At 49.3% G+C, this 26828-nt stretch overlaps 2 protein-coding genes across 3 annotated transcripts in view; one reads left to right on the top strand and one right to left on the bottom strand.

The window, feature by feature from the left end:
* Rcc1l (RCC1 like) overlaps positions 1 to 2688 on the top strand; it is a 33540-nt gene extending 30852 nt beyond the window's left edge. For both annotated transcript variants that reach the window (XM_029477985.1, XM_021162618.3), the window contains one exon: positions 1769 to 2688. In XM_029477985.1, the coding sequence (XP_029333845.1) occupies positions 1769 to 1846 (78 nt within the window). In that variant the 3' untranslated portion in view covers positions 1847 to 2688. The remainder of the gene's footprint in view (positions 1 to 1768) is intronic.
* A 6737-nt stretch (positions 2689 to 9425) lies between these two features.
* Positions 9426 to 26828, bottom strand: part of Castor2 (cytosolic arginine sensor for mTORC1 subunit 2) — a 41822-nt gene continuing 24419 nt past the window's right edge. The window contains exons 2-9 of the mRNA XM_021162662.2: positions 25025 to 25095; positions 15612 to 15805; positions 15295 to 15427; positions 14781 to 14904; positions 13816 to 13926; positions 13437 to 13519; positions 13015 to 13109; positions 9426 to 12916 (exon numbers count right to left, since the gene is read on the bottom strand). Coding sequence (XP_021018321.1) covers positions 12851 to 12916; positions 13015 to 13109; positions 13437 to 13519; positions 13816 to 13926; positions 14781 to 14904; positions 15295 to 15427; positions 15612 to 15805; positions 25025 to 25095 — 877 coding nt within the window. The 3' untranslated portion in view covers positions 9426 to 12850. The remainder of the gene's footprint in view (positions 12917 to 13014; positions 13110 to 13436; positions 13520 to 13815; positions 13927 to 14780; positions 14905 to 15294; positions 15428 to 15611; positions 15806 to 25024; positions 25096 to 26828) is intronic.

The following is a 26828-nucleotide window of genomic DNA, read 5'->3' as shown; positions in this document are numbered from 1 at the left end:
AAACCCTGTACATACTGCACAGACATACACATCCTACATATGTTCTGTACACACCACACATACATACCCCCTACACACACTACAGGCACACACTACATTCCACATGCGCTGTCTTAGTTAGGGTCACTATTGCTGTGTTGAAACACCATGAAGAAAGCAACTTGGGGAGGAAAGGGTTTACTTGGCTTACACTTCCACATCGCTGTTCATCATCAAAGGAAGTCAGACAGGAACTCACACAGGGCAGGAACCTGGAGGCAGGAGCTGATGCAGAGGCTGTGGAGGGAGGGGTGCTGCTTATTGGCTTGCTCCTCATGACTTGCTTGGCTTCCTTGCTCTGTGTGTGTGTGTGTGTGTGTGTGTGTGTGTGTGTGTGTGTGTCTGTCTGTCTGTCTGTCTGTCTGTCTGACCTCAGCACCCCACAATGGTCTGGGCCCTCCCTCTTCAATCACTAATTAAGAAAATACCCTACAGGCTTGTCTACAGCCAGGTATTACAGAAACTTTTCTCAACTGAGGCTTCCTCCTCTCTGATGACTCTAGCTTGTATCAAGTTGACCTAAAACTAGCCAGCATACACACCATATACAGTACATTCCAAAGACACTACATTCCACACACCCCTACCACACACATATCGTACACAGTACATTTCTCCATACATACCACATACACAACCAAAAAAGGAAAAAAACCAAACACTTAAGAGTCTGTGAGGCCTACTGGGTAGAGGCACCTGACAGCAAGCGTGACTCCTACCTGAGTTTAATATACAATATCCACAAGGTAGGGAGGAACCAGCTCCTGAAGGTTGTCTGCTGACCTCAAGTGTGCGCACGTACGCACGCACGCATACACACACACACACACACATACTTGTTGTGCAAACATGATGATCTGAGTTCTAACCCTCAGCACCTATGTAGAAAGGTAGGTATAGCCACATATGTGCTTGCAATACCAGCATAATGGAGTTAGGTTCAGTTGTGGAGACAGAAAAATCATTGGGACTTGTTGGCTGCCAAGAGGCTCTGTCTCAAGGGAATAACTTGGAGAGTGATGGAGCAGAAACCTACTGTCCCCCTGTCTCCAGACATATCACTCACACACACACACACACACACACACACACAAATTTAAAGAACAGAATAATGAGGATAGATGGGACCAGCCTCTGAAGGCCCAGTGTAGCTCTGTGGCCTGCTCCCACACTGGATCCACCAGGCCGAGGCCTTTCCTGTACTCTTGAGAAGTACTTGGTGACCCCAGTGAAGGTTACCGAACACAGCCTCCAGGCAGGGGATCTGGAAGCATGGTCACAGGCAGTGGGACCAGGAGCATCCATGTCCTTCCCCAGGGTGGCTGCTAGAGCTGATGCCACTGATGGGCAGAGAGGTAGGGATACTAGTGAGCTGTGGACGAGTGTGGGCAGCCCATTCCCAGGGGATACAGCCACACTCACAGGAGGCAAAGAACCTTCTAAGAGGAGGGGCTGAGGGTGAGGCTCAGTGGGTAGTTTGCTTGCCTAACACATACAAAGCCTGAGAGTCTGTCTCCAATACCACGTAAACCAGGTGTGGTATTACATGTGTGTAAACCCAGCATTTGGGAGGTAGAGGCAGGAGGATCAGAAGTTCACGGTCAGCCTCAGCTACACAGGGAATTGGAGGCTAGCCTGGGTTCTGTGAATCGTGTGACCCCCATTCCCTCCTGCAGGGCTCCAGAGCCTGGCTGTCCTTCCCTCACTGTGTCCGTGTCTTCTCTTCCAGGTGACGATGCCCGGTGAGCCTGTGGATGTGGCGTGTGGAGTGGATCACATGGTGACTCTAGCCAAGTCATTCATCTGAAAGGCCCTCTGGGCCCAGCCTGGGAGCCACACCACAGCAGCAGCTTAGCAGAGGCAGGGGATGGCCACCAGCAGAGCTTCTGAGGGTACTGGGAGAGGGCCAGGGTCTCTGGGGTGCAGGATGCTTGCTGTGTGTCCTCAGTGGGGACATTCTACTAGAGGTCTGTAGACAAAGCCCTTCCCCCGCTGAGGTTCCTGCTGCTGACCTCAGCTCAGGATGGCTACAGTTGGCTTGGCGTGTTTCTGAGGAGTACCAGGGCATGAAGACCTTGAGTGGCCAGGCAGACTCCTTTTCCAGGTAAAACATGGTAGCATCTGGGGATGTGTCTTGTCTGAGACACTATTCTTAGAGAAAGCTCACTGCTCATGACACATTTGATATTAAGAGTTTAGAGACATGACAAGGCACTCAGAAGAACTTGTAGTCCCCTGTCACAGGAGGATAAACTTGGGCCTCAGCAAGAGAGCCAGATGGACTGCCTTCAGCTAGGGCCTCTCTGGTCAGCTGTCATCCCAGGAGTCCCACAGAAGGACAGTCCAGGGCCCAGGATGCCTTGGCTTGAGACTCTTGATGGAGCTGCCAGTGGGAGCCAGCCTCCCGCTCAGGTCTACAGTATCCCAGCCTTGGAACTTCCTCACTGCCTGGCTTTGCACAGCCCAGAAGCCCCTGAAGAAAGACTGCGGGCCAAGTGCTTGTGGACTCTTGGCTGAAGGGCTGGCCTGGAGTGGGAGGCCTCAGAAAGTGGGAAAAGCCTTGTCTTTAGGAAAGCTTGTCCTTTCCTTTCAGAACAGGGTTTGAAAAGGTCTTTTGGAATAAAGTCTATTTTCTGCCTTTTTAAAGAATGGAGGTCTTGTAAAAGTTTTACTTGATCATTTCTTGACCATAAAAGTAGCCAATGGAACACACTTTAGAAGGCAGTCCCACTTAGGATATGTGCGTGCACGTGTGTGTGTGTGTGTGTGTGTGTGTGCGCGCGTGCCACACTCCTGTGGAGGCCAGAAGACAGGTAAAGTGTCACTGTTCCTCAGGTGCTATCCATCTTATTATTGAGATGGGCTGTCACTTTGTAAATCAGGCTGCCCTTGAACTCACAGAGGTCTGCCTTCCTCAGACTCCAGAATTCTGGAACTAAACCTGTGTGCTTGTCACACCCAGGTCCACCTTATGATTGGGCCAGGATCTCTCCCAACCTGGAACTTTGCAGGGCTAGGCTGGCCATCCGGAGTCCCAGGGACCCTCTGTTTCCATTTCCCCTGGGCCAGGGCTACAGGGCCCTGCTTCCCATTTTAACATGGGCTCTGGGGATTGGACTGAAGCCATCAGGCTTGGTGTCAGGCAAGCACTTTACCCACTGAGTCATCTCGCTAGCCCCTGGGAAGTGTTTTCTGAACAGATAGATCCTTTGGCTGGGAAAATAGCCCGTACCTGAGTTTCTAATTATGGTCTCCTAGGCTGCCTGCTACACCCTGCTCCTGTTATTTGTTCACTCTAAGGTACTTGTGGGCTCCTTAAGTGCAGGCGTGGGGCACAGTGAGTCATGCAGGCAGAGGAATCTCGGTTTTGTGCAGCTTATCCTAGGGCAGGGACACGGACAAGAAACAAAATGCAGAGGACGGTGGCTGCTTGTGCGGGCTGTGGAGGAAAGTGAAGTCTTGCCCCAAGTACCTGACAGGAACAACTTAAAGACAGAAGGATTCACCTTGGCTCTCAGTGTCCGAGGGTTCCAGTCCCGCCATGGCAGCGTTCGGGATGGTGGGAGTTTATTGTAGGGGCTTCCCAGCCGGGCACATCAGGAAGCACACAGGAGTGTATTATGGGATGTGAGCATACAGGAGTCTATTATAGGATGTGAGCACACAGGAGTGTATTAGCTGGGGCTGTACTACCACCTTTAAAGGAATAACTCCGCCCACCTACTTCTGTTGTTCAGGCCCCACTCACTTCTTTAAAAAATTCCAGTCTCCACCACAGTGCTACCTGATGTGGACCATACATTCAATACATGAGCCTGGGGGAGGGGCATTTCAGATTCAAACCCTAAAATGGAGAAAGGACATGGGATATGTTGAAAGGTTGCGGGTTAAAGTCGAGGGGTCAACAAGCAGGCTGTCATGGGAACCAGTTGGCTGATATTGGAAGGAATGGCCGTTTGAGCAGCTACAGGCCCCTCACCCAGGCAAATGCTGCCCCTCTGTAAGGGCTAGTCTTAGGCTGACAATAGGAACATTTTCTGTGAACTTGAAATAGAAGAAGACTTAAGGAGCTGGAGAAATGGATGACTTAGTGGTTAAGAACAGTTACTGCTCTCCCAGAGGACCCGAGTTCATTTCCCACCTCGGGGACTTCACAGATGTTTGTAACTCTAGCTCCAGGGGATCGGACACCCTCTGCTGGCTTTATCTCCATACATCTGTCACCACAAACACACAACTAAAAATGTTATTAATTTTAAAAGTCCTTAGGAGGGCTGGTGAGACGGCTCAGTGAGTAAGAGCACCCGACTGCTCTTCCAAAGGTCTGGAGTTCAAATCCCAGCAACCACATGGTGGCTCACAACCATCCGTAATGAGGTCTGACTCCCTCTTCTGGAGTGTCTGAAGACAGCTACAGTGTATTTACATATAATAAATAAATAAATAAATCTAAAAAAAAAAATTAAAAAAAAAAAATAAAAGTCCTTAGGAAAACAAAGGGGCCAGGTATGTAGCTCTGGTAAAGTCCTTGATTAGAATCCACCAAGCCCTGGGGTCTGATTCACACCCCAGCACCCCATAAACAGCATCGGGTACATTTGGGTGACTCAGGAAGTGGTAGACATGGAGACATGGAGACCGGGGGTCAGAAGCTCAAGGTCACCCGTGGCTAGACCTTGAGTTTTAGGCCAGCCAGGGGTACATGAGACCCTTTCAATGAACTAAAGGGCAAAGCAAAGCCTCTTGACTTTAGTCACCTGCGTACAAAGAGGGATGTCCTTATGCTTGGGGTTTCCTTGTTTTTAAAGTTTATTTTATATATTTGAGTACACTGTAGCTGTCTTCAGACACACCAGAAGAGGGCACCGGATCCCATTACAGATGGTTGTGAGCCATCATGTGATTGCTGGGAATTGAACTCAGGACCTCTGGAAGAGCAGTCAGTGCTCTTAACCACTGAGCCATCTCTCCAGCACCCTCCCTCTCCCCCTTGAACTTTCCTTTAAGCCTGTTTTACCTGTTGGTCAGCCTGGCCATGTAGCTCATCTGTACCTCACCAGGGTTTCTGTTCAGCTGCCATCTATACGTGGGTGTCTTTGTCTCTTTGGTCCTTAACCCCCAACCCCCAGCATTTGACACCTGGAGACGTTGCTAAGCCATTATCTTGGCTGCTCATTCTGTTCCAGGGAAAGCTTTGCTCTCATGAGCACGTGAATCATTCCCCGGATGAAGCATGCCACCTGCCTCCTCCCAGGTGTCCTCTTTTCGTTCTCTCTCTTAACAGGTTATTTTTATGCGTGTACGTGTTCTGCATGCACATATGTCTCTGCACCATCTGTGTGTGATGTGTGATGGCCACTGAGGCCAGAAGCGTAAGATCCTCTGGCGCCAGAGTTACAGCATGCTGTGAGCCATCATGGAGTACTGGGAAGCAAACCTGTCTCATGAGCAAGAACAGCGAGGGCTCTGGAAACCATCTCTCCAGCCCCCTCTTACATTTTTTTTTTTTTTTTTTTTTTTTTTTTGAGACAGGGTTTCTCTGTGTAGCCCTGGCTGTCCTGGAACTCACTTTGTAGACCAGGCTGGCCTTGAACTCAGAAATCCGCCTGTCTCTGCCTCCCAAGTGCTGGGATTAAAGGCGTATGCCACCACCGACCGGCCACATTTTTTTGAAATTTATTTTTGAAAGTTTTTACGAGTATTTTGTGGACGTGTTAAGTATAGACATCACATGTGTGTGGTACCTGCAGACGCCAGAAGAGGGCATCATATCTCCTGGAACTGGAGTTAAAGATGGCTGAAGGCCACCACCATGTGGGTACTAGGGGCTGACTTGAGATGTTTAGGTTTGCAAACACATTCCTGGCTGTGTCAATAACCTTGAGTTCAGAAACGTTTAGGTCGTAAGAGCTCTGTCCTAATCATCAGATTGACGGCTTGATGGATGCACCATTTGATGGCATTGGTGAATGGTGAGAAGTGGCAGGTCACCAGTGGTGCGATATTTTGCCCTGGTCTTTTCCCGTGTTCTCGCCTTTGCTTCCTAGATGCCATAAACAACCCCTACTCAACAAATTGTTCTTGTAACTAACCTTCAGCCTCATGCCCACGATCATGACCGGGAAACTCTAAGCTGGGACAAATCCTTCTTCCCTGTAGCTTTGATTCGAAGGCTATGGTGTTTTGCCACATGTATGTCTGTGTACCACATGGGTACCTGGTATCCCCCGAGGCCAGAAGAGGTCTTCAGATTCCCTGGGACTGTAAGCCACCATGTAGGTGCTGGGAATCGAACCGTTGGAGCTCCTGGTTAAGAGTTAGTGCTCGGGCTGGTGAGATGGCTCAGCGGGTAAGAGCACCCGACTGCTCTTCCGAAGGTCCAGAGTTCAAATCCCAGCAACCACATGGTGGCTCACAACCATCCGTAATGAGATCTGACTCCCTCTTCTGGTGTGTCTGAGGACAGCTACAGTGTACTTACATATAATAAATAAATAAATCTTTAAAAAAAAAAAAAAGAGTTAGTGCTCTTGACCACTGAGTCACTTCACCCCGTTTCATTATGTAGCTCAGGCTAGCCCAGAACCCTCTATCCTCCTGCGTGCTGGGATACAGATATGTGTCACTTTAAGCCACTATTTGGGACCATTTACTCCACAGCATTAGGGAGCTGATATAACCCTTCTCAGTCTGGGCAGTTTTACCTGAGGGTTATCCTGCCTCCTCTAAGCCATGACCTACGTTCTCCCAAACAACGGAGGCATGATCCTGGACAAGTCAACATAGAATCAGACAGCTATCAGGCAACATCATTTTTTTCCCCTTCATTTAATGAACACTTTACAAAGTACAAAATATACTGTCTTTTTCAGGGGGAACATTAGGTACTTTTTTTTTTTTTCCTCTTCATCATACAGTACACAACTCTCAAGGGTTTTGTTTCTTTGACAAGGAGAAAACAAAAGCATGAGGGGCCCTGGAGGTGGACAGAGGAGGACACCCGTCCCCTACCCCGTTCACCCAAGCTGCAGGACAGATGAAGTACCACTGTTGCTGGTGACCTGGGCACAACATGCCAGGAGAGGGTCAGCTGGGGCTGTGGGCAGGGCAGGGTCCCTTAAAAACGCCGCCGGGCACCCATACCCACTCCCCTGCCTCGGGATAACGGAAATGATTTTGGCATACAGGAGGAGGGCCGGGAGGACTACTGCTGTACTTCTGTCTCCCCTATTGTTTGGAGGCTGACCCTGCTCTAACTCTTCCTGTGATACGGGTAAACTGAGGCAGGAGAAAGGAAAAAACGTGCTAGGCTCAGCCCACGGAAACCTGAATTTTGCCCAGTCTATACCTGGAGTCTAGAGCTTTGTGGACCCTTTCCCAAGGTGAGTTCCTGGGAAGCAAGGGGCACCTCTTGTCCCCAACCTCTCTCCATGAAAATACTGTCTTGAGAAAATTGTTTGAAGAGTCCCACGGGTGAGCCTAGGCCAGGTCAGGCTGCCTGCATGGATTCCCTGGGCTGCTGAGGGGCAGAGTCTTTGTTGGGGATGCAACGGATGGAGAAAGGAGCCAATCCCATCACAGCAACCCCACATTCCACCCTGGAGCCAGGGCCAGCATCCCTATCTGTTTAAGTGTGAGGCAATGGGTTAGGCTAAGGGGCCAAACACTGCATGAAACAGCTCACAGCTCTGAGATGGGCTCTGCATATGTGGGCACACACACTCATGCCTAATATATGTACACACACACACACACACACACACACACACGTAAATAAACAGCATCCTGACACATGGGACTGGACCACCCTGCACTACTGACTCTCCCAGGTTCCCGTCTCTTCTACCAAGAGCCACAAATCACCACCTCCAAACTGATGCCCGGCAAGAGCCATGGCCTCAGGCCTCTCTTGGTGCCTTCAGCGACAGGCCAGCACCTGCCTTCCCCATTTGAGTCATCTTCAGAGGAGAGGCTAGAGGTCAAGCTGGGGTCGCCCTGGGGTCAGTTAGATGCATCCTTTTGCTGCTTCTAATTAGAAAACGGACATGAAAAAGGAACTGGGATGAGCGGTGAGGTTAGGTCTGTTAAGTTAGTTCTCCACCTTCACAGCAGCTTCTGAGAGCAATGCAAGGCTGACTCCTGGCTGTGAAGATGGAGGTCTGCCACCCTTCCAACCCTCAGTACGATACCCATTACTTGAAAACCCAAAGCTACCGTCCCTATGCCCCCTCCCTGTCAGAGAGTCCACCATTCTCATCTAGGCTCCCCTCACCAAGGCAAGGGCTGATGCCACCTATGGCATCCCCAACGCTGCCCACAGAGCAACACAGCGGGGTGAGGGATGTCCTGTGACAGGATCGAGAACTGCCTAGAAGACAAACCTCTGAGTAAATCAGCCATGGAGTTTCCTACCCTAAATGTGGTAGCCTTCCACGGGATAAGCTCGTCTCCTGAATAAAAAGGAGGAAGTGAGCAGAGCAGCAGCGGCTGCCTCTCTCTGCTTCCTGACTGTGGATGCCACGTGACCAGCTGCCACGTGACCGGCCGCCTCCCGCTCCCGCTGCTGTGCCTTTCCCTGCTGTGATGGACTGGATCTCATCAAACCCAAGAGTCAAAATTGACACTTCCTCCCTTTGGCTCCTCTCTTCAGTTGCCTTAGTGGAGGCAAGGAAGAGCCTGCTTTGTCCCCACATCCAATCCAGAGGCCCTGGCCAGTGGCCCAGAGGTGCTTGGGGACTTTTAAAGGTCAGCCTGGGAAATGTGGCCGGGAAGAGCTGTTGGCAGGTGGCTCAGACCTTCTTTGAAGATCGTGTACTGGACAACCGGGTGGGGTGTGGACTGCCTGTGCTTAGGGGCCAGCTCCTTTACACCTGCCTGAGTGTCTCTTCACTCTTACAGGTCCTTCCATCATTGGGGACCTCACCAGCCTAAGCAGGTTGCTCCAGCAACACTGCCCAATGGGCAGCAGACAGAACCAGGTCCCCGGGTCCGTCCCACCACACCAGGAACCTGTTACCCGCAGCTGGTGGGACAGGGTGAATGTTGATGCTTAGGAGTCTTAGATAAGGGCTATATGGGGGCAGGGCTGCATACCACTATGGATGTGGGAGAGGGGGGGTCTTTAGGACCCCGGAGTATATACTTGGTGATGCTGCTAGGATCTGGGGGGAGAAGTCGATTTCTTGGGAAGCAGGTTTGCCCCAGACTATGGGGCTGAGCCAAAGGAGAAGGGGTGCTTTGCGGATGGGGACCCTGGATGGTCTCATTAGTCTGTACAGGTGATATTTGACGTTTTTTCTTTTTCTTTTCTTATCTTTTTCTTTTTTTCTTTTCTTTTTTTTTTTTTTTTTGAGACAGAGCCTCATGTAGCCCAGGCTGACCTTAACTTGTGATCTGTCTGCTTTCAGAGTGCTGGGAATGCTATGGGAACACGTTATCCACTGAGCAACTCCCGATGTGCGCTTTCCTGATAGAGTACCTTTCAGACAGCCGTGCAAACCCCCAGAGTTCAGGACTTGGTAGCCCCACCCAGGGAGTTCCTGACTGCGCTTCCTAAAACTTTACCTTCTTAACAGCCCAATCTCCTACCCTCCCTGTGAGCCGAGGATCTGGGAGTACTTGTCAGTGGAGTACTTGTCTCTCACGCAGGAGGCCCTGCCTACATTCCTCTGCACTGCAGAAAAATACAAAAGAAATCCTCTAGGGATCCCTGGCTGCTGAGTGGCAAGACACTTGGGTCCCCTCTGAGGCTGGGTCAGCAGGGGGTGGAGTCAGCCTTCATATTCACAAAACCAGAAGATGCTGAAAAGAGAGCAGACAGTGCTAAAAAACACGAGAGTAGAGGGTCTCTACTAGTAGAGGGACTGTCACATCCCCTAGAACTGAAGACACCACACCATGCTGATCTACCCACAGAACACAGAGACAGAGCTAGCTTCCTCCAAGGACCCACTACAGCTGAACAGTGGGGTCCCTTAAAAGGTTGGCCGGCAGAAGCCAGGCCCAGCCCTTTCTGGACACACAACCGTGGGAGTATGTGTGGTGGTCTGGGTCCTTATGGAGTCAGTCCTAGGAAGAGAGCAGGGAAGAGAACCTGAGATTCCTAAGCTTACAGGAATAATAATATTAATAATAATATTTTTAAAAAAACTTAGGTGTGATGGCACACACCTTTAATCCCAGCACTCGGGAGGCAGAGGTGGGTAGAGTCCTATAAATTCAAGGCCAGCCTGGTCTACAGAGAGAGTTCCAGGATAGCCAGGGCTATCTAAAGAGACCCTGCCTTAAGAAAACAACACAACAATAACAACAAAAGTTAGGTAAGATGTCAGGTCTACAGCTTTCTATAGAGAAGGGACTCGGGAGGGAGGCAGGCTGGGACAGATGGGTTTACCAGACAAAGGTTTTGGGGTAATCCTGAGGGAGGGAGCCACTGTTAACAAAACCAAAAAAAAAAAAAACCCAAACCCAAAACCAAAACCCAACAACAACAACAAAAACCCAATCCCTCCTCTGGATCAATGCTCCCCCTCCCAAATAAAATGAAGGCATCCAGAGCTCTAGGCTGTGGAAATGGGGGTACAGTAGCTATGAAGCAGACTACACTGGCCCTCTCAGCCTGCCCCACCCGCGGTAGGTTGTTGGTTCTGTCTCCCCTCCAGGCTGGCCTCAGGACCCCAGGGCTTTTCCACTCATCGTATTGCCTACGTATTTGAATTAAAAATATATGGTGGCTCAAAATGTCTCCGAGTGTGCGCACATGAGGTGGGGGCCCTTGCCTGTGTCCTGCGCACACAGAATATATTAACATATATATTGCTCAAGTATATATGCTATTTACAGAATATATCTCTATCAACATAAAACACGTATTTATAGGTGTGTACAATACATAGTCTCATCCTAGCAAGTCTAGGGGTCCACACAACTGTGGGGCCGGGGGCCAGCACACTTATATGGTGGGAAGGGATAACTGGAAAGGGAGACAGAAGGGGTTCCGGAGATGTGTACCCCGGGCAATCAAGGCCTTCCAGAGAGAGAAAAAGGGGACTCGGGGGCCTCACTATAAAGACCCGCCCACTTGGCCATTTCCCATTCGGGACCAGAAAATAATAAGATTTGGTTTTAAGGGTTTTGTGCAAAAGGAGTTAAAAAAAAAAAAAAACAAAAAAAAAAACCCAAAACCAAAACCAAACCAAAACCAAAACCAACCAGAGGTGATTTTGATTAACATGCTGGGTTCTGGCTTCTACATGATTCTAGAATAGTTCCTCCACCCGGGTGTGTTTCTGTGGCCCAGAGAGGAGGGAAACACAGTTTGTACAAGACTGTGCAGGGGTAGATAAACGTTCCCTCCTCTGACCTTGTTGTTGGAGATCCTGAAGTACAGGCTCGACAAAACACCTCAAGAGCAAAAAGTCTGGTGGATCCCCGAAGTCCCAGCTAACAGCGCCATATGAAGGTGGTGGAACACTGGCATGCCCTATAGGGGGTGCTATGGGGTCCTGGTGTCTTGTATCAGAGCTCTGCTCCCACTAGCCCTCCTCAGAAGACACAGCCAAGAGTCTTACCGATACATCTTTGCATTTGTGTCTGTCCCCAGAGACACAGGGTGCTAAGTCTCACTGAACCCTGGGCACCCTAATAAGACTCAAACAGGCTCCATCCCCTCCAAACAAAACTACTCCTTCCCCAGCCGCCTGTATGCAAAAACAACGAAGAAGAAACCGCAGGGGTAATGTCTCTCTACAAATGCTCCAAGATAGCTGCCTCCCAGGTTATCACCGTGACCCCAGATTGCTGTGTGTATTTCGGGCAGGTATATGAGCTGCAGGGGCTGAGGCCTCTTTATCCCCTAAAAGTGGGGCAGAGAGGATGATGGGGAATTCTCTAGGCTGGTCTAAGTGACAGCTGGAAAGGTGGGACATGGCCCAAGGCACCCTAGGCCTGGGCAGGTGGGGATGCCCACTGCTGGAAGAAGCCGGGTCTTTGCTTGCCCATGTTGGGTCTGGGGAGAGTGAACAAAGGACAGATAGAAGCTGGCGCTCTAGGCTGGTGGGAGAGGGGGTGTCCTGGGATCCCCTCCAGGGACAAGTGCTCTGGGAGGAAGTTTGGCCCAGGGACCCTCTTGGCAGTTGTAGAGGAAATCGACACAGGTCCTGTGTGGTGGGGTTCTAGAGTCTTGGCTTCCCCCCCCCCAGCTTAGGAGTAGGGACCCCACTGAGGCTCACTGGCCATTATGACCTGAGGGTGGCCTGCTGACCTCCATTCTGAGGGAACCAGCCCCTGAACCTCTAAAACTAGAGCAGCAACCATAACCGTTAACTCAGGGGGGGCTCACGGGGGCTTCTCCAGCTCTGCACCCCCAATCTTGCTCCACCAACTCCTTAAGATGTCCCTAGGTGCATCAGGACCCCGATCCCAGTGTCTCACAGGAGGTGCCAGCTTCCTTTGGTGTTTGCTGCGGGCTGTAGGTGAGGCCTTGGGCTGGTCCCAAGTGTCCTGGGCCTCGGAGACCGCTTTCTGGGGTGGAACTTGGGGGAGGAAGATGGGCACACCCCCACCGAGTGGAAACAGAGTCATTATTGAAAAGGCTGGGGACTCTGGAAGGCAGGAGGAGGATGTGGGGGTGGCCCTAGCTCAGGCCCAGGCCTGGAGGAGTCAGGAATCAGGGGAGTGTCCCAGAGGCCCCTTCCTTAAAGGTCCTGGGGCCGAGCTTTCAGTCCATAGGGAAATACTGCAAGAATAACCTTCGTGGGGGGGGAAGGCCCAGGTGGGCTGTGGCAGGGAGGAGCCCAGAGACGAGTCTTTTCTAATGCTTCCCTGCTTGACTGACTTTCAGGGCATGGATAACCCCACTGATATTCTCTTCTGGAACCTGCAAGGCAGGATGCAAAGGGAAAAAAAAAAAGTGTGTGAGCCCAGGTACCTGGTCCCTACCCATACAGTCCCCACCTGTCCCCAGGGGCCACTTACCAATGCATGGTCGAACTTGAAAGTACTGATGTAATATGCTGGGATGTCTGCAGCTGCCAAGGGCTCTGAGATCTGGGCTACAATCCCACACTCATCTAGGGAAACACAGGTGCTCAGAGAAGGGGCTCTACCATGGAGCCACGCCCCCAGCCCCTCCCTGGGGGATTTTAGGCAGGTGCTCTACTGCTGAGCCACACCCCCAACCCCACTGTATTTTTCAGCTTGCAGGATGGGTTAAGAGCCCTATGGTAAAGTCCACTTGTTGGTCTCCTGAGGCCTTCATATATATGTCACACAATTGGCAAGGGATCTGTCAGAAGAGGGGTTTCAGTCTCCAGAACACTACATAGGGTGGACCTGGCCAGGTACCCTGGGAACACCTCCTGATTCCTGCATACAGGTGTTGGACCCCACAGGCTCACCAAATCCCAAGGGTTGTCCTCCTATCCGCACCATCTTCCAGAGCTCTCCAGATGCACTCGTGAATAGCAAGTGACTCGGGAACCTATAGAAGAAGGAGGAGTCTGAGGCAGGGCTAACTGGTGCTCCCCCCAGCTCTGGAGTATCTCAGGTGGGTCAGAGAGAGATCTAATGATGTGTCGGTGCCACTGGAGCCAGGGAGGAAAGCCACTGTTGGGGTGAGATTCGGGACAGATGGCTTTGGGACTATGGTTCCAGTCTCTACTTTGGCACCATCTTGCTGTGTACGTGGATGGCTCTTGCACCTATAGGAACAACTTAGGCAGAAAGTACCCGCTCCCGCCCAGGCCCCCTGCAATATCCACACAGGGCCCTGCCCACCTCTGCTGGGTCTGTACATCCATCACCAGTGAGATGTAGCCCTCAATGAGTGAGAAGGAGAAGAAGCGGATGTGGCCACAATCGTCACTGGCAGCCATGGGGTCCTTCACTCTGGGGATCAAGAGGAAACTGTGAGGGTACGGTTCCCACCTTTATGCCATCTGCCACCCACCACTGCAAGAGGCCCAGCTTGACTCATGTCTTATCTCCATCAGAAGCCCACAACTCAGGAAGTCTTAGACTCTGAATGCTACAATACCAACACGCCAGGCAAGGCAGAACCACCGGTGGGTGCCCGGGTCATGGTGTTACTGGGGTAACCCACCACTTTCTGCTTGACTCTAGGACCTGCTTCACAGGAAGGAATTCATGCCTGGGTACTGTAAGCCTGGTCACAAGCCCATGGTTTGGGAGGTCATGGGTCCTTGGGAAAAACCTATTGTTATTTTGTCTTCTAAATATTTATGTTCATAACTCATGGATTAGTGCCGCTCTCAGTGTCGGGCAGGGAAGTATCTTTGTGCACGAGGCGGCAGTTAATGCAGAGACTCACCTGGTTAAAGCACTGGGGGTGGTGACCATTGAGTGTTCGGCCCTAAATGAGACCTCTATATCAACCCCCAACCCCTACCATCAAGGTTCAAAAACACCATGAGAGGGTAGGAAGAATGTAAGAGCTACACAGGCACATACAAGTCTCCCCCTTCAGAGTGAGTTCTAGGGTGGAACAGTCCCTTCTCCATGCCTCTTCCCTTCTTGAGCAGGTTGGTGTGTCTCCCCTTCGAACTAGGCTCCTGGGCCGATGGTGCCTCCTCCCTCAGACTGGACTTACGGGTAGAGCCAGGTCTTCTCCTTCAGACTGAGCTCTTGGGTGGAATAAGGACTTTGGCCTCATACAGGGCTTGTGGGTGGAGCAGGATTTCCATGTCTGTCCCCTACCCTAGCACCTAACCCCGGGGACCTACCCATTGGAGTAGAACATCACATCCATGAGAAGGGTGGCAACGGCGGGCAGCGTGTCAGGGTCCAGGCTGGTGACACAGAACCTGTTGCTTGGGCTAGACAGTGGGTGGATGACTGGCCTCTGGACTGGAAGAGCGTAGGACACAAGTGTTAAGGTCACACAGTAGAGCATCTGTGTGTAGGAGTTGGGCTCAGCCTTGTTCAATGCAGCCCAGGTGGCTTTCCCGCCCCCGGCACACACACTACATGACTGTTCAGTTTCCCATCACGACCCTGGGCCTTTGTACAAGGTGCTCTGGCTGCTGAGAGCTCCTTGCCAACATGTGCTCCAAGCTTCACCTCCATGGTCCCTACCAAGGGTAGCTACCTTGAGGCACTATTACCTGGGCTGGGCTGGGCTGGGCTGGGAGCCATCTCTGGCCATTGCTGGCGGCTCTATGTGGAATCCAGTGAACACCAAGTGGCTTCTGAGAGCGGGGCCTTTTGCTAGGGACCTTTCCCTCAATCCCAACTCACCCATCTTGGGCTTCACAAAGCCATTGGTGAAGCTGAGATTCTCAGCCGCCACCGTTTCTCCATTGACAACGCGTAGGATGGTGAACTCCGAGGACAAGGTGTGAGTGACGAAGGGCAGGTCACGCTCCCGCACCTGAGGACGGGAAGCCGAGTCTCTCAGTCTCAGATCACCCTACCTCCTGTGGTAGTGCCCAGGGCTGAGGTGAGGAGTAGAGCACCAGATGGGACAGGATAATGACTGTGCCAGAAGCTCTGTGTGTGTGTTACATGGAAAAGGCTGGGGATGTGCACAGCCATTCACCACGGCTCTGACTCACCAGGATGAAGTCAGTTTGATAGGTGGACAGCATAAACACGGAGATGTTCTGGTCGGCCAGCGGGGCAATGACAGACTTGGCAATCTTTGTCACACCGATGGGCTGGGAGCTGGAGAAGCTGCCGCCACCGGACACCACGTTCAGTGCCAGCCAGGTGGCATCAGCCACACTCAGGTGCTCTGAGGAGGGCAGCTCTGCAGGGGGTGAGGGGCACAGAGGAGAGTGTTGGTGACATGCCTGGGGCCTGGATGTTCCCTGGGTCAGACCAGGCTGTGCTCCAGGAGTAGGCAGAGGAGAGGGCACATGGATGGCTGAGGCCTTAAAAGACTGTCTTGTCTGCTGCTGGGCCTCAGTTTCTTCATTTAAAAATATTTTTATTTATGTGTGTGTCTATGTGTTTGTTTGGGTATGCATAGATGACTGCAGTTGCTGAGGAGACCAGAAGAGGGTGCTGGACACCCCCTGGAGCTGAAATTGTGCATGTTTCTGAGCCACCAGCCAGGTGCTGGGGACCAAACTCAAGTCCTCTGCTTGGGCAGCAAGTGCTTTATGTAATCTGCTACATCTCCAGCCCCCAGTGTCACCTTTCAATCAACAGATGAGTCAAAGGTCCTCTCTACGGAGGGCTAAGCAGGTGACGTCCTGGATGTCAGATGGGATGCTAGGTGCCTCAAGCACTTGTCAAGTTGCGTTTCCTGGGCCAAGCTTTAGTCTCCTTCACTAATGCCTTAGTGAATTCCTGCTTCCTTTAAAAGAAGGCTATTTTTTTTTTTTTTTGGTTTTTCGAGACAAGGTTTCTCTGTGTAGCCCTGGCTGTCCTGGAGCTCACTCTGTAGACCAGGCTGGCCTCGAACTCAGAAATCCGCCTGTCTCTGCCTCCCGAGTGCTGGGATTAAAGGCGTGCGCCACCACACCCGGCTAAAAGAAGGCTATTTTTATTACTATATTTTATGTGCATGTTGTTTCCTTGTTTGTCTGTGTACCTCACGTGTGCTGGGGCCTGTAGAGGTCAGATGAGGGCATTAGATCCACTGGAACTGGAGTTAGAGAGGACTGTAAACCACTGTTGTGGGGTTCGGGAATCGAACTCGGGTCCTCGTAACTACTAAGTCACCTCTCCAGCCCAGAATTCCTACTTCTTTAATTAAAAATTTAATTTGGGGCTGGTGAGATGGCTCAGTGGGTAAGAGCACCCGACTGCTCTTCCGAAGGTCTGGAGTTCAAATCCCAGCAACCACATGGTGGCTCACAACCATCCGTAACGAGATCTGACTCCCTCTTCTGGAGTGTCTGAAGACAGCTACAGTGTACTTACATATAATAAATAAATAAATAAATAAATAAATAAATAAATAAATAAATCTTTAAAAAAATTTTTAATTTGTTTCTAAAGATTTATTTATTTTTACAAAATTTAAAAAAAAGCCTTTCCTTTTTTTTTTTAATTTACTTTTTATTTATGTACACTGGTGTTTTGCCTGCATGTATGCCTGTAGACCACATTCATACCTAGTGCCCTTGGAGGTTAGAAGAGGGGACAACATGCTGCTGGAGTTAGTTACAGATGGGTGTGAGACACCACGTGGGTGTTGGGGATGGAACTCAGGCCTTCTGCAAGAGTGGCCGGTGCTCTTAACCCCCGAGTTATCTCTCCAGCCTCAAGATTTATTTTATTTTATTGTGTGTGTCTGTGTGGGTATGTCAGGAGTATGCATATGTTAATGCAGTTGCCTTTGGAAGCCAGAAGAGGGCATCTGATTCCCTGGAACTATGGATGGTTGTGAGGCACCCAAGGTGGGTCTTTTGCAAGAACAGCAAGCACTCCTAACTACTGAGCTATCCAGCCCCTTACTGATTATCATGTCTATGTATGTGTATGCACGATGCATCTGAGTGGGTGTGTATCCCAGAGTGTGTATGTAGAGGTCAGTGGGTAACTGTGTGCAGTTGGTTTTTCCCTTCTATCTTTATGTGCCTGAACTCAGGACACTAGGCCTGTAAACCTTATTCACTGAAGCAACCCACCACCCTCACTTTTTTGGGGGTGGGGGAGTGCAAGGACTCCGGTAGCCCAGGCTAGTCTTAAACTAGCTATGTAGCTGAGGATCCCTCTGCCTCTGTCTCATGAACATTGGGGTGATAGGCGTTGTGTCACTACATTAGGTTCATGTAGTGCTGGACATGGAACCCAGGGCTTTGTGCACGCCGGGCAAGCATCTACCAACTAAGCTCTGGCTCATGACTTTAGACTCCTCTCAATCCTTCTGTGCTCCACTTCTTCCTGCATACTGGACTTAATCTAGAAAAAGATCCTGAATCCAGATGCCTGAATGACATGTTCTTGGGTCCCTTCCAGTAGGGCCAGTTTCCAAGGAGGCCTGGGCATGAGATCCAGGCACCCAAAGGTTCTGTAAGCTATGGTTTTTAAACAAGTATTCCCTTTGGGAGGAAGGCTCTGGGAAACACAGGATGTCAACAAAACTCACAAGGCTCTAGGCATGGTGGCACCAACTTTTAATTCCAGCACTAGGGAGGTAGAGGTAGGTGGATCTCTGTGAGCTCAAGGCCTCCTTGGTCTACATAGCGAGTTTTAGGCCAGCCAGATACATAGTAGGACCACGGCTCACCAAAACAAAGCAAGCAAAATACCCAACCCCCAAACCTCACAAGGCCCAGGAAGATCCTGAAACTTACAAGACTCCCAAAGCCCCTAATACAGTTGCTAGGGAAAGGACACTCACTGTGGTGGAGCTGCCTACGAGTTGTGCAGAGAGCTCCAGGGACGCAGCTCATCACCCACACTGGTCAGAGCTGGCCAGGGCTTTTGGTGATGCAGCTGCCTTTGCCTCATCCATGCTCCTGTAAGTCACCCCCAAACTTACTGGCTCAATAAGCTAGACTGGGGTGGAAGCCTTTCTTGGGTCTGCTGTTGCCCTATCTGGCACCATGTTTGTTGATGTTTTCCCAGGAAACATCACACAAGACTGTGTATACGGCACCTCTATGGATACAAACCCAGAGAATCATGTGATTCTTCATAAAATCCCAGGCTCCTGCTAAGACCTTACGACTCCATTCTTGTCACACAGTAGGACAGAGATATGGCAAGAAGTGGACTGTGATGCTATGCACACAGCAAGGACCCTGTAGAGGAAGCATGGCTGTCCACTCCACACAAATGCTTGAAAGAGACCAGCAATTTGCCCAATATCTCTAGACTGGCAGCAACCAAGCCAAGTTTCTAAGATAAAGACAGGTGGGGTGTGGTGGCACACACCTGTAATCCCAGCTCCTTGGGAGGCTGAGGCAGAAGGAGCATAGATTCTAGGCCAGCCTGGACTACATAGAGAGCGTGAGTTAAAAAACAAAACAACAAAACAAAATAGACACACACACCCCAAAAACTAAACTGAAGAAGGACTAAAGATAGCTAAGGACATAGAGTGTTTGGTGGAGTGGCTTTCTAGCTGCCTTAAAGCCCCAGCACCCAAACCCAGAAGTGTTCGTGCATGCCTGGAGTCTAGCACTTGGGAAGTGGAGGCAGGATGATCAGGAGGTTAAGGTCATCCTTGGTTTTGTGATATATGAAATAATGCCTCAAAAAAAAAAAAAAAAAAAAAGGCAGCCAACTAAGCAAATAAAAAAGATTCAAATTTAGTGGACTCAAAATATCCAGGCCCTGTGTTGACCAACAGGAAGATACAAGAGTCCCCAAAGGGATGGGGTTGGAAGACTAGGAAGGGGAAGGGGGCTGGGCCAACTGCCAGAAAAGATGGCTTGGGAGGATGGGATGCTGAGTGAAGTCCCTCAGAATCCTCTCTGCCGAGCTCAGTCGCCATGGTGACCACAGTCTAGGGGAACCCCATTGTTCCTGATGACTCAGAAGGACCTGTGGTCAGCAAGCTAGGGACAGAGAGGCAGCCAGCTTCATCAAAGACAGAAATGAGGAAGAACCAGTGGATTGGTAATCCCTGCACCTTGGCGTCTCAGACTCCCTAGCGCCCAAGTGGTAGGAACAGGATTCCTAAACCCTGGCCCTGCCCAGATCTTGTCTCAGATCTAAAATTCTTTTCTGTGTGTACATGTGCACACCCATGCGGAGGTCAGAGGTCTAGCTGGTGCCTTTCCAAATCGTTCATACCTTTTTATAAAGAGTTTGTGTGTGTGTGTGTGTGTGTGTGTGTGTGTGTGTGTGTAGTCCTGTCTGCCGTGACCTCCGTGTGGAGGTCAGATCATAACCTGTGGGAATCAATCATCTCCTCTCCCCATGAAGGGTGTGGGGATGAAACTCAGGTTGTCTGCCTTGGTTGTTTCCCCCTTTACCCACTGAGCAATCTTACCAGTCCTTGTGTTTTTGAGACAAGGGTCCTGGTCTAGACTGGCTGGACATTGAGCACCAGGAATCCTCCTGCCTCTGTAACTCCAGTTTTGGTTACAGGCACTTACTATGCCCAAGTTCATTCATTCATTCCTTCCTTCTTTTGTTTCTTCCTTCCTTCCTTTCCTCCCTCCTTCCCTCCCTCCCTCCCTCCTTCCCTCCCTCCCTCCCTCCCTCCCTCCCTCCCTCCCTCCCTCCCTCCCTCCCTCGCTCCCTCCCTCCCTCCCTCTCCCAGGTCCTCCTGTTGTTTGGCAAGCACTTTACCAACTGGTTCATCTCCCTAGCCTCTTGGATTTTTAGAATTCTAAGGACCTCAAACTTTATAACAGGAAGGGGCTTCTTAGGGGGTGGCATTTGAAGCCTTTATCGTGTCCTGGGAGTTTCTGGGAGCCTGGGTATCCTGACATGCAGCTTGGTGAAGTGGTTGCCCTTCACCCTGGTGTCAGCCACACCCCTCGCTGGTGGCAAGTCAGGAAGCCCAGAAAAAAGCAAGTTACAGTACGATGTATTTCACAGTGAAACAGGAAGTGTCTCATGTGGAGTGCAGCCTTAAGCCATTTTGGGGGAGATTCTGGTAGTGTCATGGGCACACATGTTCAGTGGTGTCAGAGTGACAATGACATCAGATAGGCCTAGTTATATGTTTTTAATTTTTAAAAACGATATGTGTGTGTGCGCATGCATGTATGTATGCATGTATGTATATATGTATGTATGTATGATCATGTGTATGTGGGTGCTCATGAAGTCCCGAAGAGGGCATGAGATCCCTGAGAACTGGATTTATAGATAGCTATGAGCTGTCTGCTGTGGATGCTGGAAACTGAACTCGGGTTGACTCTGCAGTAGCAAGTGGTCTTAATTCCTGAGCCATTTCTCCAGTCTAAAGACAAGGGTCTCATATAGCCCAGGCTAGCCTTGAATTTACTTTGTGATGGACATTTGGCTCTTCATCTGTAAAATGGATGTTTAACTTTAACCCTATGGACCTCTAGAATAAGCCCAAGGTCCCTGCTGAATGCAAAGCTGTCTGGTGACAAGACTGAGACTCTCCTTAGTGGCAGATACCACTTTGATCAAGGCACACAAGTTTGCTTGATTTTTTTTTTTTTTTGGAGGGGGCAATAACAGATATCCCTAGAGTATGGTTTTCCATGGGGGAGGCTCAGGGAGTAGCAACTGAGGAAATTCCAAGTCTTGTTGAAGCCTTTGAATATGTTAGGCAAATGGTCTACCACTGAGCCACACTGTCTGTCCCTTCCTGGGGGATTCTAGACAGGAGCTCTACCACTGAGCCACACCCCCAGCCCCTCACTGGGGGATTCTAGGCAGGTGATCTACCACTGAGCCACACCCCCAGTTGTCAGAAGCCATCTAGGAAAGGCTAAAGACATGCAAATGAATTTTCTGGAGATGGCCCACTGTTTTGCATGGCCTGCAATGGGTGAGCTGAGTGAGGCAAGGTCCCAAAAGACTTCATGCCAGGATTGCTTTTTGCTGCTGATAAGCCTTTTCCTGTCTCTATTACATAGTCCAATGATTCCTGGGCATTCGCCCACCCTACTGGGCAGACTTTCTACAGATCATCATGAAGATGCAGTCTCACGTAGTATTACTATGTAGACAAGTCGATGGTTTCGTAATTCCTAATAAGGATTTTATAGAATTCCTAAATTTATACAAGTAATCTCAAATTCTCTATGGTATAAAAGCTGCAAATAAGCGCTCTGCAAACCTTCATGTATCACGGGCAAATTGCACTAGAAAAAGAAAGCAGGCTTGGAACAAATTTATGACCAAGGAAAACATTCCTTCTAGGTTAGGTATGAGACCATTATTAGGTAACTAATGGTCATAAACTGGGAGTGGACAACTTACTGTAGGTGTGAAGTCAGAAAATAATGATGGAATACTCTATCTAAAGGCAGATAATTTGTCTTTTGACAAAACCATGCTAACTTGTGACATAAAAATTATTGCTTTAAACTTATAATGAACTTATGGGGGGGCTAGTAGCAGATAATGAATGCTCAGTGAGATGCTAGTCTTAATGGAAAGACATAAAAACAGTTCTGCTGTTATTCCTTAAATTTTATCGACTTATGACGTGAATTCTTGCCTTAAACTTACTATGAACTTATTGGAATGTAAAAGTATCTAGAAAATCATTTAATCAATTATCCGGTTGTAACAGTTTTACCTGATAGTTGTAGGAGGTAATTTTTTTTTTTTTTTACTGAGAACAGAAATAAAGGCTTGTTGGAGCTTCTTTTTCGCCTCAACCAGAGTGAGTGAGTGTATTTTCTGCAAGCCTGATTTTTTTTTTCTCTTTTCCTTCTTTCTCTTCTTTTCTCTCTAGTTCATGAAGAGTTAACAAACTCCAAGCCTCTCGCCTGCAGCAAGGGGTCCTTGAGCCTGAGAGCCAAGAGCCCTAGCAACTGAGACTTTTTTACCTGATCCCCTGCTGCCAACAGCAGGAGCTAATTGGCAGAAACCAGTGGCTTTTAGCCACAGAATTGCAAGAGAAAGTTAAGTTCCCAGAACAATAAGAGAGAGTTACAAGACCAGAGATTACCAGTATTTGTCCTTTGTCCAATGCTGTGCTCCAATGCAGCATCTGTGAGGGCCAGGGTAGGTCCCAGGCATCCAGCCCCTTATTGGGGGATTCTAGGCAGGGGCTCTACCTCTGAGCTACACCCCCAGCCCCTCACTTAGGGGATTCTAGGTGATTCTACCACTGAGCCACGCCCCTAGCCCTTTGGGCTTTCACCAAAGTAACTCAGGCAAGCTCTTTAGTACTGATCCTCTGTCTCACTCTCTTAGATACTAGGGTTACAGACTTGCACCTCCCCTCCTCCTGTCTCTCTACACAGACTTTTGAAGACTGTCACTTAGGAGGTTTCCCAGGACTCCCAACACCCGAGAGCAAGTTCAATGGCTCCCCTCTGCTCTGTCATCAATATGGTGTAGGCAAGAAAAATAAATGCAGTTCCATTTGCATAGAGCCCCCAGGCAATCAATGGCAAGCTGGACACTGGGTTGGGGATGTGGCTTAGCAGCTCAGAGCGTGCCTACCATGGGTTAGGCACTGAGAATCATCTCCAGAACTGCAAAAATAAATGACTAAATAATTAAGTAAGCATAGCACAGGTTGCCATTTTGTTGTTGTTGTTGCTTTTGAGACAGGGTCTCACTCTTTAGCCTGGCTGATCTAGAACCCACTGTATAGACCAAGATGGACCTGAACTTACAGATCTGCCTGCCTTTGCCCATGCTGGGATTAAGGGTGTGTGTCATCACTACGCTGCTCTATAAACTTCTCTAACAAAGAACCAGGGTCAGGTTCGGAGAGGACAATCGATAACCGCTAACTGGTACAGGGCCTCATTTTGAGGTGATTACAACATTCTCCCAAACCCACTGAGGAGCAGGGATACTGTAGAGACCAGCCTAGCACACATGAAACCCAGGGTTCTACCCGAAGTGTGGCAGAAACCAGGTGTGGTGGTGAGCAGCTGTAATGCCAGCACTTGAGAAGTAGAGACAGGAGGATCAAGGTTCAGCTATGTAGGGAGTGCAAGGCTAGCCTGGGGTACATGAGACGGTCTCAGAAACAAATAAGACAACTTGATATACCTATACTTAAAAATGATGGTTAAGGGACTGGCAAGATGGCTCAGCGGTTAAGAGCACTGACTGCTCTTCTGAAGGTCCTGATGAGTTCAAATCCCAGCAACCACATGGTGGCTCACAACCATCTGTAATGAAATCTGATGCCCTCTTCTGGAGTGTCTGAAGACAGCTATAGTGGACTTACATATAATAAATAAATATTTTAAAAAATGGTGGTTAAATTTTTCATTTTCTGAGGTTTCTCTGTGTAGCCCTGCCTGTCCTGGAACTCACTCTGTAGACAAGGCTGGCCTTGAACTCAGAGATCCACGCACCTCTGCCTCCTGAGTGCTGGGATTAAAGGCATGTGCCACCACTGCCTGGTAAGTGGTGGTTAATTTTTAGAAAATTATTGCTTTATTATTTTATGTGTATGGGTATTTTACCTGCATATCTGTCTGTGTACCACCATGTGTGTACCTGATGTTCACAGATGGCAGCAGATCTTCTGGAACTGGAGTTACAGATGCTTATGAGCCATCGTGCGGTGCTGGGAATTGAACCCAGGTCCCCTGAAAGTTCAGCTTGTGCTTTAAACCACCGAGCCATCTTTTTAGCCCGAAAAAGGATGAATTTTCGGGTAATTGAATGATATTTAGATTTAAAAATGGAAAAAAAATAAGGATAGAGAGATGGTCGAGCAGTTAAGAGCACCTACTGCTCACAAAGGACCTGGTTTCCATTCCCAGCACCCCGTGGTAGTTCACAATGGCCCTCAACTCTGGTTCCAGAGGATCTGATGCCTTCTACAGGCCTCTGCATGCATGTGGTATGCATATATATATTCAGGCATGCACACATGCACATTAGCTAAATGAAAAATATTTTTATATGAAAAACATTTCAAAAGAAAGAAAAATGGGGGTGAAAAAAAAGTCAGGCATGACGTCATCCCTATAATCCCAGCATTTGGCAGGCTGCAGCTGGAGTCTCATAAATTTGAGGTTAGCCTGAGCTTTATCAGGAGACCCTCCCTAGCTCAATCCCCTCCCCTACAACAGTGGGTAGCTCAGTAGGTAAACATGTTTGCACTAAGCCTGCCCAGCCCACAGGGAGAAGGTAGAACTGACTTCCACAGGTTGCCCTCTGACCTTTACACCCATGCTCTGGCATGTGCGTATACATACACACACAATAAAGCAATACGTGTAAAAAGTAAAAGGAGACTACCACCACCACCAAAACCACCAAATCTCAAAAACAAACCAACCCAACTAACCAACAAAACAAAACAAAACAAAACGGAACAAAAAACCCTGCAATTTTTTTGTTTGTTTTGTTTTAAAACAACAAAGAAAACAGAAAAAGGAGGAAAGAATAAGGAGGGAGGGAGGTGGCCCAACTTGGGAGGAGAGACACTTACCAAGGAAACCCTCCTCATCTACGATGATGGTGTAGTCCTCAGGGGTCTCTGTCAGACTGAAAAACTTGCACCTGAGGAAAAACACACAAGAATAAACTGGTCAGTCAGGGAAGGTCCCCTGATGAGTCCCAGCCAGTCACTGGGGGGCTCTACCACTGAGCCACGCCCCCAGCCCCTCACTGGGAGGTTCTAGGCAGGGGCTTTACCACTGAGCCACGCCCCCAGCCCCTCACTGGGAGGTTCTAGGCAGGGGCTTTACCACTGAGCCACGCCCCCAGCCCCTCACTGGAGGATTCTAGGCAGGGGCTCTACAACTGAGCCACGTCCCCAGTCCCTCATTGGAGGATTCTAGGCAGGGGCTCTACCACTAAGCTACATTGTCAAGTCCTTTGTGTACTTTCTGGTATGTAGTGATGACTGCAAAATTCACATCTGTGTCAAACCCAATGAACTATCCACTAAAATGGGTGACTTTTTTTTTTTTTGGAGACAGTCTCTTGTAGCCCAGGTTAGCTCCCAACTCATTCATCATTCACATTAGCAATGCTGACCTGCAATTCCCAATCCTCTACCCACAAAGGGCTGGGATTACAGATGTGTACCACCACAACTGGCTAAAAGAACATTGTTTGCTCTGTGTAAACTATGTATCACAAACCCGATCTTCAAGGGGCTGAAGAGATGGCTCTGTGGTTAACAGCCCTTACTACTTTTATAGAAGGTTTGATTGTAAGCACCTACATCAAGTGGCCTACCAGTGCCTGTAGCTCCAGTTACAGCAGAGCCGACTCCCTCTCACCGTCATGTGATACACACCAACTCACACAGGCACATTCATACACCTACCAAGTACATAAATAAATCCTGAAAGCAAACGACCAACCAACGAAACCGATTTTCACGAAAGTGCCAGTTTGGGGGCAGAGGGTATATATTCCTTGTCACTTGGATTTCCTGCTTAGGCCCAGTGCACACTCAGCTCCACTCCAGCCTCTTCCTTTTTCATCTATTTGTGTCTGTGCACGTGTGAGCAGGCAGCGGTGCACACGTGGATGCCAGAGGCCAACCTGCAGGACCAGGTTCTCTTACTCTACCATGTAGGTTCTGTGGATTGAACTCAGGTCATTAGACTTGGCCGTAGTCACTCTCACCCACTGAGCCATCTTGCCAGCCATCTTTGTCTGTTCCATAGCCAACGTGGAACTTTGTTGTTGTTGTTGTTTTGAGACAGTTTCTCTGTATAGCCTTGGCTATCCTGGAACTCACTTTGTAGACCAGGCTGGCCTCAGATTCAGAGATCTGTCTGCCTCTGCCTCCCAAGTGATGGGATTAAAGGTGTGCTCCACCACTTCCCAGTCAACTTGTAATTCTTATCTAGAAAAACAGAATAGCTGGGCGTGGTGGCGCACGCCTTTAATCCCAGCACTCGGGAGGCAGAGGCAGGCGGATTTCTGAGTTCGAGGCCAGCCTGGTCTACAAAGTGAGTGCCAGGACAGCCAGGGCTACACAGAGAAACCCTGTCTCGAAAAACCAAAAAAAAAAAAAAAAAAAAAAAAAAAAAAAAAAAAAAAAAGAAAAACAGAATATATAAGGGCCTCAAAGGATAGCAGAAAACTATCACCTTGTAAGTGGCTATCGGTATTCTTTTATTTATTTATTTATTAATATGTAAGTACACTGTAGCTGACTTCAGACACTCCAGAAAAGGGTGTCAGATCTCGTTACAGATGGTTGTGAGCCACCATATGGTTGCTGGGATTTGAATTCATGACCTTTGGAAGAGCAGTCAGTGCTCTTACCTGCT

The sequence above is a fragment of the Mus caroli genome, unplaced genomic scaffold, assembly GCF_978045245.1.
Source record: "Mus caroli unplaced genomic scaffold, Mus_caroli_1 scaffold_4, whole genome shotgun sequence".
Classification (NCBI taxonomy): Eukaryota; Metazoa; Chordata; class Mammalia; order Rodentia; family Muridae; genus Mus; species Mus caroli.
This window is presented reverse-complemented; position numbering and strand designations above follow the sequence as displayed.